This window comes from Leuciscus leuciscus (assembly GCF_965113295.1).
Source record: "Leuciscus leuciscus genome assembly, chromosome: 11".
Classification (NCBI taxonomy): Eukaryota; Metazoa; Chordata; class Actinopteri; order Cypriniformes; family Leuciscidae; genus Leuciscus; species Leuciscus leuciscus.
The window spans coordinates 8,474,006-8,486,266 of NC_138735.1; the positions used below are offsets into that span (position 1 = coordinate 8,474,006).

General features: G+C 39.0%; 2 protein-coding genes and 1 long non-coding RNA gene across 3 annotated transcripts in view; 1 reads left to right on the forward strand and 2 right to left on the reverse strand.

Moving 5' to 3' along the window:
* The window catches only part of LOC309509576 (uncharacterized protein), a 153,249-nt gene extending 143,084 nt beyond the window's left edge, over positions 1 to 10,165 (reverse strand). The window contains exon 1 of the mRNA XM_082184382.1: positions 9,028 to 10,165. Coding sequence (XP_082040508.1) covers positions 9,028 to 10,060 — 1,033 coding nt within the window. The 5' untranslated portion in view covers positions 10,061 to 10,165. The remainder of the gene's footprint in view (positions 1 to 9,027) is intronic.
* Positions 1 to 12,261, reverse strand: part of LOC309509619 — a 404,791-nt gene that overhangs the window by 197,764 nt on the left and 194,766 nt on the right. The gene's annotated exons all lie outside the window — the stretch shown is intronic.
* The window catches only part of sugct (succinyl-CoA:glutarate-CoA transferase), a 144,519-nt gene that overhangs the window by 47,100 nt on the left and 85,158 nt on the right, over positions 1 to 12,261 (forward strand). Inside the window, exons 10-12 of the mRNA XM_082184360.1 lie at positions 8,208 to 8,279; positions 8,457 to 8,554; positions 11,367 to 11,469. Of these exons, the coding sequence (XP_082040486.1) occupies positions 8,208 to 8,279; positions 8,457 to 8,554; positions 11,367 to 11,469 (273 nt within the window). The remainder of the gene's footprint in view (positions 1 to 8,207; positions 8,280 to 8,456; positions 8,555 to 11,366; positions 11,470 to 12,261) is intronic.

The window sequence follows — 12,261 nt, forward strand, 5'->3', positions numbered from 1 at the left end:
TTTTTTAACAAAATGATGGATAATCAAGTCAAACCTAAGTTGCTGCACACCAGTAAGTGTTTATCTTGAAATGTTACTAACTACATAACAGTTATTCTTATGTTTACTTTATAAAAATCAGGTAAGATTTCACTGCAGAAAGGACATTTTTACAATTATAAATGCCTTGTACTTGCAAAAAAATAAAAATTGCCATGTTCTAGACTGTGTACAATAGGTTTTCAGCAAACATGTTGATCTTTTAGGGGCCTTAGAAATTGGCGTATCAAATATGATACAGAAGTCCCCATCAAACCAGCATCCAAATTGCACCATATAACGTGAAATGGAAGCAGTGAAGAGGAAGGATCTTCTCAACGAAATCATTGTTTAGCACTACGATTATACTTGTGATTTATTTGCTTAATAGGTATTTGTGAACTGCAAGATAAGCTTAAGTCACATATAGTTAGATAGGCTGGCTAATGTAAAAAGAGAACGTTCTTGAGGGGAAACCACATGGACGTGGGGTGCTGCCAAAACTTAAAACAATTACTGTGTTCATGCACTGCTCTTTCCCTTTTTCTCTCGGTGGTTTTCAAATGTTTTCTTTTCAAATGTGGCTGTGGTTCATCGAGATTCTGGAAATGGTTTGTCTTTTTAAATAATTTATTGTTTGCTATGGTTATTCACTCAGAGGATATTGGCTTCCCCAAAGTGAGCCTCTCTTGTGATAATGCTAGGTGACTATTCGTATCAAAGATCTTCTCGTTCTGGTGTTCGGACACTTGTTTGGGATGTCATGTTTCATCTCATAGGCCATTTATATAATATGATATAATGAATAATGTAATGAATAAACCATAGACTGTTTAGTACTTTGTCTTCCGTGAGAACTTTATTCATGTCTCCATTTCCCCATTCAGGGTCACACGAAGGCTGCAGGTCTCTGCCAGCACTTAATCAAAACTGAAAATGAATGTTGACTGATTAGGTTACTTTCAGATTGGGGCTCAATTAGGGTGTGCTAATTGTCCTTTCTGATGTGAGAATCTCTTTGGGAAAGCAAGGGAGGGTCTGGACCAAAATTCTCTTCTCTATTCAAGAACCGAGGTTGTTGAGGTTGAACTTTTTTATGCAAGGCTCCCCAAATATTTCAGATATGTGTATATAAGTGAAGATTATAAATGTATATTATCTGAGATTTAGTTTCTATTAATTTGACACTTTTTCAACCTAGATGTTGAAACATAAACACAACAGAAACAAAGAGAAACACACTATGTAATATACAATACAATATTTGATTGATCTAATGTTTGATCAAAACAAAACAAAGACTGGGCTAAATGTTGCGTTAGTTTTAGCCATATTAACAAGTGAAATTTGTGCCAACATACTGTGGTGTTTGATTGGACTCTACTCTGGTCTATATTTAATTGTAAAAAGATTTTGGAAGTGTTTTCTTTTCCTTTTTTAACTTCCAAAAGCTTATTTAATTTGACATTCCTTATATTCATGAATATATGTAAAGTCCAGTTTAGATTGACCCTCAATATATGGGTCTTACATTTCTGGTTTTATATCAGTATTTGCAGTATAATATCAGACATTGAATTAAGTAGCAGGTGTTGCAGTTGTTGATAACTGAGTTTGGTAAATGTAACTTCAGTGGAACAAATCAAATCATCTCAGCTTGTGAGCAGGACACAGCTTGAAAACAATATTACGTTTTAAGGCTCCTTACTGGAACCACGGTCTCATGCCGGATATCATTATGCTTTTTCTCAAAAGTTACACATTCCCCCACATCAGACTCATTATAATACCAGCCCAAAGGCAGTAGCCAGTGTCATTCTCATCTGATAGTCATTGTTAAAAGTTTGTTTGATTGACTATTCACATTTTGCCTTTTCTTATAGAAAGCAGGAATAAATAATTTGTCAATGTAGACATTTGTATTGACAAATTGGATTTTTAAATGCTTCTATCAGTTATTGGATAATTGTGCATGCTCATTTCCCGAATGTTTACACATTTGTCATCGTCTAACACTCACTTAATGTTAAAAAATGCTAATAATTGAATAACACTGTTTAACAAAAAATTCCATACATTTCAGGTTGTGATGCCTAAATTCATTTGTAGCATATTTTTATTTTATTTTTTAGACAAAATAGTTTGACCATTTGTTATCAGCTTATCAAAATCAGCCAGAATTGTAATATTGGTCCCTAAACATGTGGCATAGTCGACATACAGTGGGGTCCAAGACTTATTAAGACGCATTACAAGTAACGTGATATCACAGACACGCCAGGCTCTCCCGTCACACCCGTGCGGCGATCACTTTCTCCCAAGTTCTAGGCCTTGTCCACACTAATACATTTTTGTTTGAAAACGCATCTTTTTCTCTCCATTTTGGCCTTCCGTCCACACTGAGACGGCGTCTTTTGCAACGAAAATGAAGCTTTTTGAAAACGCTCTCCAAAGTGGATGTATGTGGAAATGCTGTTTTCACATCGTAGTGTGGACTGTGAAACCGGAGCTATTTAAAACCGATGACGTAAGTTTCGTCATGTAACGCATATTAAACCCATGGATGTGCTATTCACTTTCACACAATTCCTAAAATATGTTACTTTGCACACTCTTCATATCACAGTCCTGCAAAGATGACAGAATTTACTCACATTTGCTGTCCTGCGGCAAAACATGAGAGCTCTCGCGTTTTAGACCAAACATATTTGGTGAGTGAGTGCGACCTGGACGCATCAGTGAATGGGGAGATATTTTATTAAATAAAAGGATCCTGCCAGAAGAATTGCGTGATAACTTGATTGTCTTGTTCTGTCTGTATCATCTCAGTGAGCTTTTATGAGGGTTTACACATGCGGAATTGTGTGTGCTGTGTAAACATGATGGTTATAGTTCTAGACTAAATGTGTGCATGCATTTACTCATCTCACTTGCACAAAAACACATTCAGTATACCTCAAAATGAATGAACTCAGAATTCTGCCAGGACCACTATCGTCAAATACGATTGGTTCTGTTCTGGGCAAGAACTCCCTGCGCATCCGTGCAGCCTAGCATGGATAAGAGCAGCAATAACCCCCCCTTAGGGTAAACAGAACAGAACCAACATGAATGTATTGCAGATATCAGTAATTCAAGATTTTAAAGTACAACATAATTCGAGAATTTATTCAGATTCAAGGGGAATCAGAATGCCATAACCGACTGACGAGAGGAGGAGCTGGGGAGGGAGAGGGGTAATTCACTCCTGAGAGCGCGATAGCTGCTGATAATACTGAAGGAGCTTATATATGTATACAGTAATAGGCGTTGTATTCCTATACTATAGGTAGATGTGGATCAGCTGAGTGTCAGCTGATGCGAGCTTGACTAACGTGACCTGCCAGAACAGAAGCTACGCTTTATTATTATGCAAACCTGCATTGAAATGTTAAATAACACAGATATACACTCACCTAAAGGATTATTAGTAACACCTGTTCAATTTCTCATTAATGCAATTATCTAATCAACCAATCACATGGCAGTTGCTTCAATGCATTTAGGGGTGTGGTCCTGGTCAAGACAATCTCCTGAACTCCAAACTGAATGTCAGAATGGGAAAGAAAGGTGATTTAAGCAATTTTGAGCGTGGCATGGTTGTTGGTGCCAGATTGGTCTGAGTATTTCACAATCTGCTCAGTTACTGGGATTTTCATGCACAACCATTTCTAGGGTTTACAAAGAATGGTGTGAAAAGGGAAAAACATCCAGTATGCGGCAGTCCTGTGGGTGAAAATGCCTTGTTGATGCTAGAGGTCAGAGGAGAATGGGCCGACTGATTCAAGCTGATAGAAGAGCAACTTTGACCACTCGTTACAACCGAGATATGCAGCAAAGCATTTGTGAAGCCACAACACGCACAACCTTGAGGCGGATGGGATACAACAGCAGAAGACCCCACCGGGTACCACTCATCTCCACTACAAATAGGAAAAAGAGGCTACAATTTGCACGAGCTCACCAAAATTGGACAGTTGAAGACTGGAAAAATGTTGCCTGGTCTGATGAGTCTCGATTTCTGTTGAGACATTCAGATGGTAGAGTCAGAATTTGGCGTAAACAGAATGAGAACATGGATCCATCATGCCTTGTTACCACTGTGCAGGCTGGTGGTGGTGGTGTAATGGTGTGGGGGATGTTTTCTTGGCACACTTTAGGCCCCTTAGTGCCAATTGGGCATCGTTTAAATGCCACGGCCTACCTGAGCATTGTTTCTGACCATGTCCATCCCTTTATAACCACCATGTACCCATCCTCTGATGGCTACTTCCAGCAGGATAATGCACCATGTCACAAAACTCGAATCATTTCAAATTGGTTTCTTGAACATGACAATGAGTTCACTGTACTAAAATGGCCCCCACAGTCACCAGATCTCAACCCAATAGAGCATCTTTGGGATGTGGTGGAACGGGAGCTTCGTGCCCTGGATGTGCATCCCACAAACCTCCATCAACTGCAAGATGCTATCCTATCAATATGGGCCAACATTTCTAAAGAATGCTGTCAGCACCTTGTTGAATCAATGCCACGTAGAATTAAGGCAGTTCTGAAGGCGAAAGGGGGTCAAACACAGTATTAGTATGGTGTTCCTAATAATCCTTTAGGTGAGTGTACTTTATGCATTTAATCTCACTTTATTAACCAATGTATTTGCTGCTGACCTGCGATTATCCAACTCAACCATGCTAATAAGCAAAAATGACTTCAGATAAACATCACTTTATTCTCCTGCGTCCTATTCTTCTGTATTTCCTTCAGCCGGAGGATTATTCATTTCACTTTTGGTGTGAAGGGGCCTTTACATTTACCAAAAATGTACATTTACCAACAAACAAGCAAGCTCAGCCCGTGGGTAAGAAAAAGAAACTCATTACTTTCCATAAAAAGTAACTAAGTAACGCAATTAGTAGTTTTTTTTAGGTAGCAACACAATATTATAATGCATCACTTTTAAATGTAACTTTCCCCAACACTTTTGCATGACTTTCCTATGTGGTCTCAGGCTTTTAAACCCCACTGTGTGTCGCCACATAAGTGCAACAAAAATGTAGGCATCCTAGAAAAACCACAGAGGGTAAATGGTTTTCTAAAGGCTGAGTTCACGTTTTGTAGTTACTGTCCAATTTTACCCACAATTGAGCTTGGCGAGTGTTAATTTTGGCCCCTGCATTCAACTGCACACAACAGGAAAAGATGTCAGGTTGAACGCCATCAAGCTCCTTGTACATGCAAGTGGCATTCAGCGAGCCCCAGGGTGCTTTGCACGAGTTTGGAAACATCCCGGTAGCAGGACAATGTGGGCTTGATCTCTGTCGCTGTATGAGTCACACTGGACCCACACTAAGATGAAGTGTTTGTGTGTTTGCTGTGTGTGTGTGTTTGCCTTCCCGCTGTTTCCTGGACTCCCCCAGGCATGTGACCTCTTGGCCCGTGCTTGATTTATTCATTTGAAATCATTTAATCTGATGGGTTACATTTTGTCAAAACACTGTCTCATTAACTGTGATCCATGCACTTTGTTTCTCGTTCGACCTATTGTACTGCCATGGGGCACCAGAATAAACACACATAGAGCAAAGCGCTTGTGCTAAGAGCGGCTGTGGCCATGAATGCACGCTTTGTTCTAAGGTGTGCTGCTGTGGCCAAAAGACGATTAGCAATGTCTTGATTTACTCATGCAGATGGTCTGGTCCATTGGAAGCTGATGGACTGCATTTGAGAAGGTCACATTAGTTGGACTTTGGGCCTGTCTGCATGCTCTGGCCAGTTTGTTATCTTTCACGTGATGAAAACGGGGGATGATCTGTGAGAGGAATCATTGTGCTTGACATGCCGGACATAAGCCGGTTGATTCCCGTTCAGTGTGGCTTTACTGGCATCGGAGGATCTTCCCAGAGGTGCTATTATCTTGTGGATTATTGTTTATCCTACCTCTGCGAAACGCTTTTGCTTGAAGTCTCGGTTTGGCTGTTTTCATGTAAATATGTGACTTTTACCAGCAGGCATTGGGCCTGGAGTAGGCTTCGTTGGAATGGATGAATCAGCATCTTTGCTGGGAGCACAGACCCGCAAAGTTCAACCTAAAGAATTTGTGGGCCTGATCTTTCATTGAATGATTTTCCATTAAACCGCTAATGTGCATATTGAATATTCTGTTTCCCCCGAAGATTTGAGGCAACTTCAATTGTATTAGTCATTGAGAAGCACAACATTTCTCTGACATTACCCTTAAGGCAAGACAAAGCCAATGTTTTTCATGCAATAGTCAAATTTTGGTATTTTGTCTTCCATAACTTGTCTTCTTCCAGACTAGTGGAAAGAAAACATCCATAATACCCATTTAAGTGTTCCTTTTATTGCACTTTATCTATTTGCGCCTGTAGATTTCAATTGTAATACGTATCTTTACAGGCCTTTTTCACAAAATGAGTTATTCTCCACTGAGCCAGAAATCTCTACTTCAGCAGCACCTACAAGCACCAAACGATATTTTCCTATCTATATTCTGAAGCTTTTTACAGAGGGGTTTGTTCATTTATCATTCGCCTGATTTATATAACATATTATTCTTAAACATGGAGATTTTTTTTCTTTCTTGCTGTTGACAGTATTATCTGCGGACCCCTTAAAAAGGACATTGTGGTGGAAAAAAAGTAAATAAATCAATGCTTTTGCATTCTCACGCAAATGTTTTGTGTTTCCTGAGAGACTTTGCTTTCGCTAGCAAAACATTTTGAGCTCTTTGCGAGCGAATGCCCAGTTTCTTGGCGGAGCGCAAACGTTTGTGCTAGCGAAAGCAGAAGCATTGACAAATAGTTTTTCCTCCATCTCATATTTATTTATTTCATCTTGTCCCTTTTGGGGCTCCATAATGATCTGATATATGGAGTGATAATGAAATATCCAAAATCCCTTCGAAAAACCTTTATCTCTAAATATGTCAACAAAACGAAACAAGAATTTTGAATCCGGCTTTATCCAATGTTCAAATTTCTGTTCTGGAAATGTATGGAAATTAGTGCATATTTAATTAGATATCTCCTCATTTGCAACATAACGAAACATTTGAGAAAACTTGTAATGCAAAACAACTGTCTTAATGTAGGCACTCTGATTAATCAACTGGGGAATGATGGTGATATCTTTTAGTATTTTGTTTTACCCTATTCACCTGTGGTGTCTGGCCCCTAAATTAATATGGATCCTTTTCATATTTCCAGGATTCTCAGAAGCGGAAGTCATTGTTGGGTAAACTTATATAGTGGTGAATGGGAAATGACAGGAAAAAATATATAATAATTTGCATTTGCTCTAAAAGTAGAAACAAAAAAAGAAATGCGATAGTGTCAATATGACTTTCCAAAAGGGGGGAAAAAGAGAGATATTAATAATTACAGCAATCAGAAGAGAGAAAGATGTCAAATTTGCCAGCTCTCTCTCAGGTGTTGTATTAGAAACACCCTCACAGCAGCGTTAATTCATTTTTTTTATTTTTTTCATTCACTGCAAAAACAAAGTATAGTGTTATGAATTTGTATTAATTTTTTATAAAAAATACTAGATTTGCGATGTTGATAACTGTGGAAACGCTTCATCACAGTCTGTGAAAAGGGTCCATTTTGCCATCATCATCATCTTCCTCTTGTTTAGTTAAAAACCTGTATGATAAAAGAAGTCCATAAAACTACTTACTTTAATATACTACTATAAATACACCATAATAAACTATTGTAGTTGCTTGTTTCATTATTTGAAGTTGTGGTCATGTGGACTAGTGAACTTTGATAACCACTTGTCAACATGTACTTTCATAGTTGTATATTGTGCTAAATGTCTCCTTTTTTGTTTCACTGAAGAAAGTAAGCAATGGGGTTTTTAATAACATGGGGATGAGAACATAATGACTGTGCTTTTATTTTCGGGTGAACTATTCCTTTAAGTCGGAGAACCCTAAAGAAAATAAACATTAGATGCAGATTTGCATGAAATACTGTTGCACTAGTTATACATTTTATCATATCAAAGTTTTCAATGTTGTCGTTCTGTTTCTGTTTATGGCAGTTGGTGTGTGAGGTTTTCTTTATTACTTAAACAGTTTATCTGGCAGTCTGTCCTGTATGCTTATGAAATCTCTATGTTTGCAGGGTTTCAAGACCAAAGATGGATATTTGGTTGTGGCAGCGGGAAATGACCAGCAATTTATGAAAGTGTGCAAAGTAAGCAGAGACCTTTTATTATGGACTCAAAATATGCATATTAATAAATCTAACCAAGCTTTATTTGTACATTTCAGTCACAGTCATATTTTATAGCTATGTGCATTTGTTTTGACTGATGGGAAAAGGCTTCACATTTCCTAACAGTTCTGTTATCGAACGTGTCTGTTTGCCAAGGTCCTGAACGTGAACGGTCTGGCCGACAGCCCGAAGTACAAAAGCAACCAGTTAAGAGTTCAGCACCGCAAAGAGCTGCTGCAGATTCTGTCCGAGAGGTAAGGCAACATGACCTATGAGTGATGTGCACCATTCATCAGTGCACGTTATTCCAGACAGTAAATAATTAAGGAAATAGCGTCTTTGTAAACATTTATCAAAATGTATTAGCTTGCTCCACTTGACCACCTTTTTCGACGGACGTCTCCTTCCCAGTTGTATGGGCTAATCTACTTTAAAGGGTTAGTTCACCAAAAATGTCATCATTTATTCACACTCATGTCGTTCCGAACCCGTAAGACTTTTGTTCATCTTCGGAACGTAGCCGTCACCTCCATTGACAGCGTTGATTACCACTTTGACACTTTAAAAAGTTCATAAAGAGATTGTGAAACTAATCCAAATGAATTGAGCGGTTTAATCCAAATTTTCTGAAGAGACACGATCGCTTTATATGATGAACAGATTGAATTTAGGCTTTTATTCACATATAAACATTGATCAGTGGACATAAACAGAAGCTCATACGAACCTGCTTGAGAACAAACCTCTTGCAGAAGCTCAAACGTGATGCGTAACACGAGAATGAACCTCATTGGTTCTTGCTGAAGCTCAAACGTGATGCGTAACACGAGAATGAACCTCATTGGTTCTTGCTGAAGCTCAAACGTGATGCGTAACACGAGAATGAACCTCATTGGTTCTTGCTGAAGCTCAAACGTGATGCGTAACTCGAGAATGAACCTCATTGGTTCTTGCTGAAGCTCAAACGTGATGCGTAACACGAGAATGAACCTCATTGGTTCTTGCTGAAGCTCAAACGTGATGCGTAACACGAGAATGAACCTCATTGGTTCTTGCTGAAGCTCAAACGTGATGCGTAACACAAGAATGAACCTCATTGGTTCTTGCTGAAGCTCAAACGTGATGCGTAACACGAGAATGAACCTCATTGGTTCTTGCTGAAGCTCAAACGTGATGCGTAACACGAGAATGAACCTCATTGGTTCTTGCTGAAGCTCAAACGTGATGCGTAACACGAGAATGAACCTCATTGGTTCTTGCTGAAGCTCAAACGTGATGCGTAACACGAGAATGAACCTCATTGGTTCTTGCTGAAGCTCAAACGTGATGCGTAACACGAGAATGAACCTCATTGGTTCTTGCTGAAGCTCAAACGTGATGCGTAACACGAGAATGAACCTCATTGGTTCTTGCTGAAGCTCAAACGTGATGCGTAACACAAGAATGAACCTCATTGGTTCTTGCTGAAGCTCAAACATGATGCGTAACACGAGAATGAACCTCATTGGTTCTTGCTGAAGCTCAAACGTGATGCGTAACACGAGAATGAACCTCATTGGTTCTTGCTGAAGCTCAAACGTGATGCGTAACACAAGAATGAACCTCATTGGTTCTTGCTGAAGCTCAAATATGATGCGTAACACGAGAATGAACCTCATTGGTTCTTGCTGAAGCTCAAAAGTGATGCGTAACACGAGAATGAACCTCATTGGTTCTTGCTGAAGCTCAAACATGATGCGTAACACGAGAATGAACCTCATTGGTCTTGCTGAAGCTCAAACGTGATGCGTAACACGAGAATGAACCTCATTGGTCTTGCTGAAGCTCAAACGTGATGCGTAACACGAGAATGAACCTCATTGGTTCTTGCTGAAGCTCAAACATGATGCGTAAGCGTAACACGAGAATGAACCTCATTGGTTCTTGCTGAAGCTCAAACGTGATGCGTAACACGAGAATGAACCTCATTGGTTCTTGCTGAAGCTCAAACATGATGCGTAACTCGAGAATGAACCTCATTGGTTCTCGCATGTCAAGCAAAGATGCTTGAGCTTCCGTTTACCACAACTGATGTGTGAGTTGATGAATGTTTATATGTGAATAAAAGGCTAAATTCAATCTGTTCATTATATAAATATTTCATGAATTAATCCATAATTATCATTATATTTCTACCTGATATTTTTAGACATATTGACCTTGACACACCAGGGGTCCACTCTATATAATTCCTACTGTTTTTGTTTTGTTTTGTGTGTTTTTTGTATGTTTTGTGGATGTAAAAACACCATAAAAGCAGTCTCATGAGCTATATTTATAATCTTCCGAAGCCATAGGATAGCTTTATCTGAGAAATAGACTAATATGTAAGTCCTTATCTGCTAAAAATCTGTTGCATCTTTACAATCTCAATCAAAAGTAAAATGAGTAATACATACCATTTAATTGTCTTTAAATGTTAAAACATTTGATGCTGTCAACATTATTGGTTATATGCTGGAGAAATGGCTGTCGATCTGCAAAGTAACAAACCAAAAATGTTCCTTTCTCTCTGCTACGTTTCTGCTATGGCCCATCTGATGCATTTTTCTGTCAATGTGTGAGAACAGCAAAAGCTTTCCTTTAAGAAGCTAAATTAATGTTTTTTGACATTGAAACATTTAGTTCGCACACTCTCAAGCCATCCTTAATACTTTTGCCAACAATGGGATTTCTGTGAACCGAAGTACCTTAAAAAAGTCTGTACAAAATTCAAACGGCACATTCTGACTGGGTGAATCAGCGTCAGTCACTGAAGACATGCTTTGTGACATCTCTGTGTTTCTAAAATGTGAAACCTTATATGTTTATATATTTCTAGAAAAAGAAGCCTGGATTAACTTTAATTATAGTGGGCATATTAAGTAAAATCTTTCAAAAGGGTGTTGGTGGTTTTACACAGTGCTGTTGTCCTGAAGGGACAGAGCGAGGAAGTGGCCACATATGACTTGCATTTGAGCTCATGTTATGGCGTCCGTGCCGTTTTCCAGCACCCCTACCTTCATTCATGCCTCTGTCCTCCCTCAGGTTCATGGAGGACACGACTGGAGAGTGGTTGAGACGGTTCGAAGGCACCGGTGTCCCCTGTGGCCCTATCAACAACATTCAGCAAGTGTTCTCCAACCCTCAGGTTAGTCTGAGGTCACATCAGTGTTGCTAAAGCAGTGGTTTTGCTTCAGGACACGGATTTTTCATTGGACCTAAAGTGGCGACTCAACTCGCCACAGACAAGTGTTTATTGTACAAAAGGAAACAAAAATGTATTAATATTGTGGTTGTCAAGGCTAAGCTGTCCATGTTGACATTGTAGTTTGGCTGCTTCTGCAACATAACTAGAAAATGACAAAGTAACTTTATTTTGCCCCCCTAACTGCAATATGCACAATTATATGGTTTATTGCATTTTATTCAGTGCTCGAAGTGGGGTGGTACTCTACCGGCACTTCTACATTTTACTCTTAAGCGTACCTGCACTTTTTCTTGCGTACCGCTACTTCTCGTATTTAGCCGGTACTCTACCACTGACAGAAAAAGCGTCTATACCAGGGGTTCCCAAACTTTTCCATGACAAGGCCCCCTAAATACCACTAGGTTCTGGCCAAGGCCCCCCTTTTGCAGGATGTGTTATTGAACCCATCGACAATACTATGGCAAATGTAGAAATAAATAAATAAAACATCTAGGTGAACATCAGATTATGTGATGGTGTTTGATACCAGCCAATCAGAAAGATTATAGAGATGAAACTATTACAATTTTCAAGGCCAATTCCGATTTGTCATTGAGTTTGACCTGCCAATACAGATTTTAGCCGATTCTGATTTAATGTTTTCTAACCACTTTACAGCACACACAAATATTTATTTTCTATATATATATATTTTATAAAACTGATTTTATCCAAATCCAAACTTTTATCCAA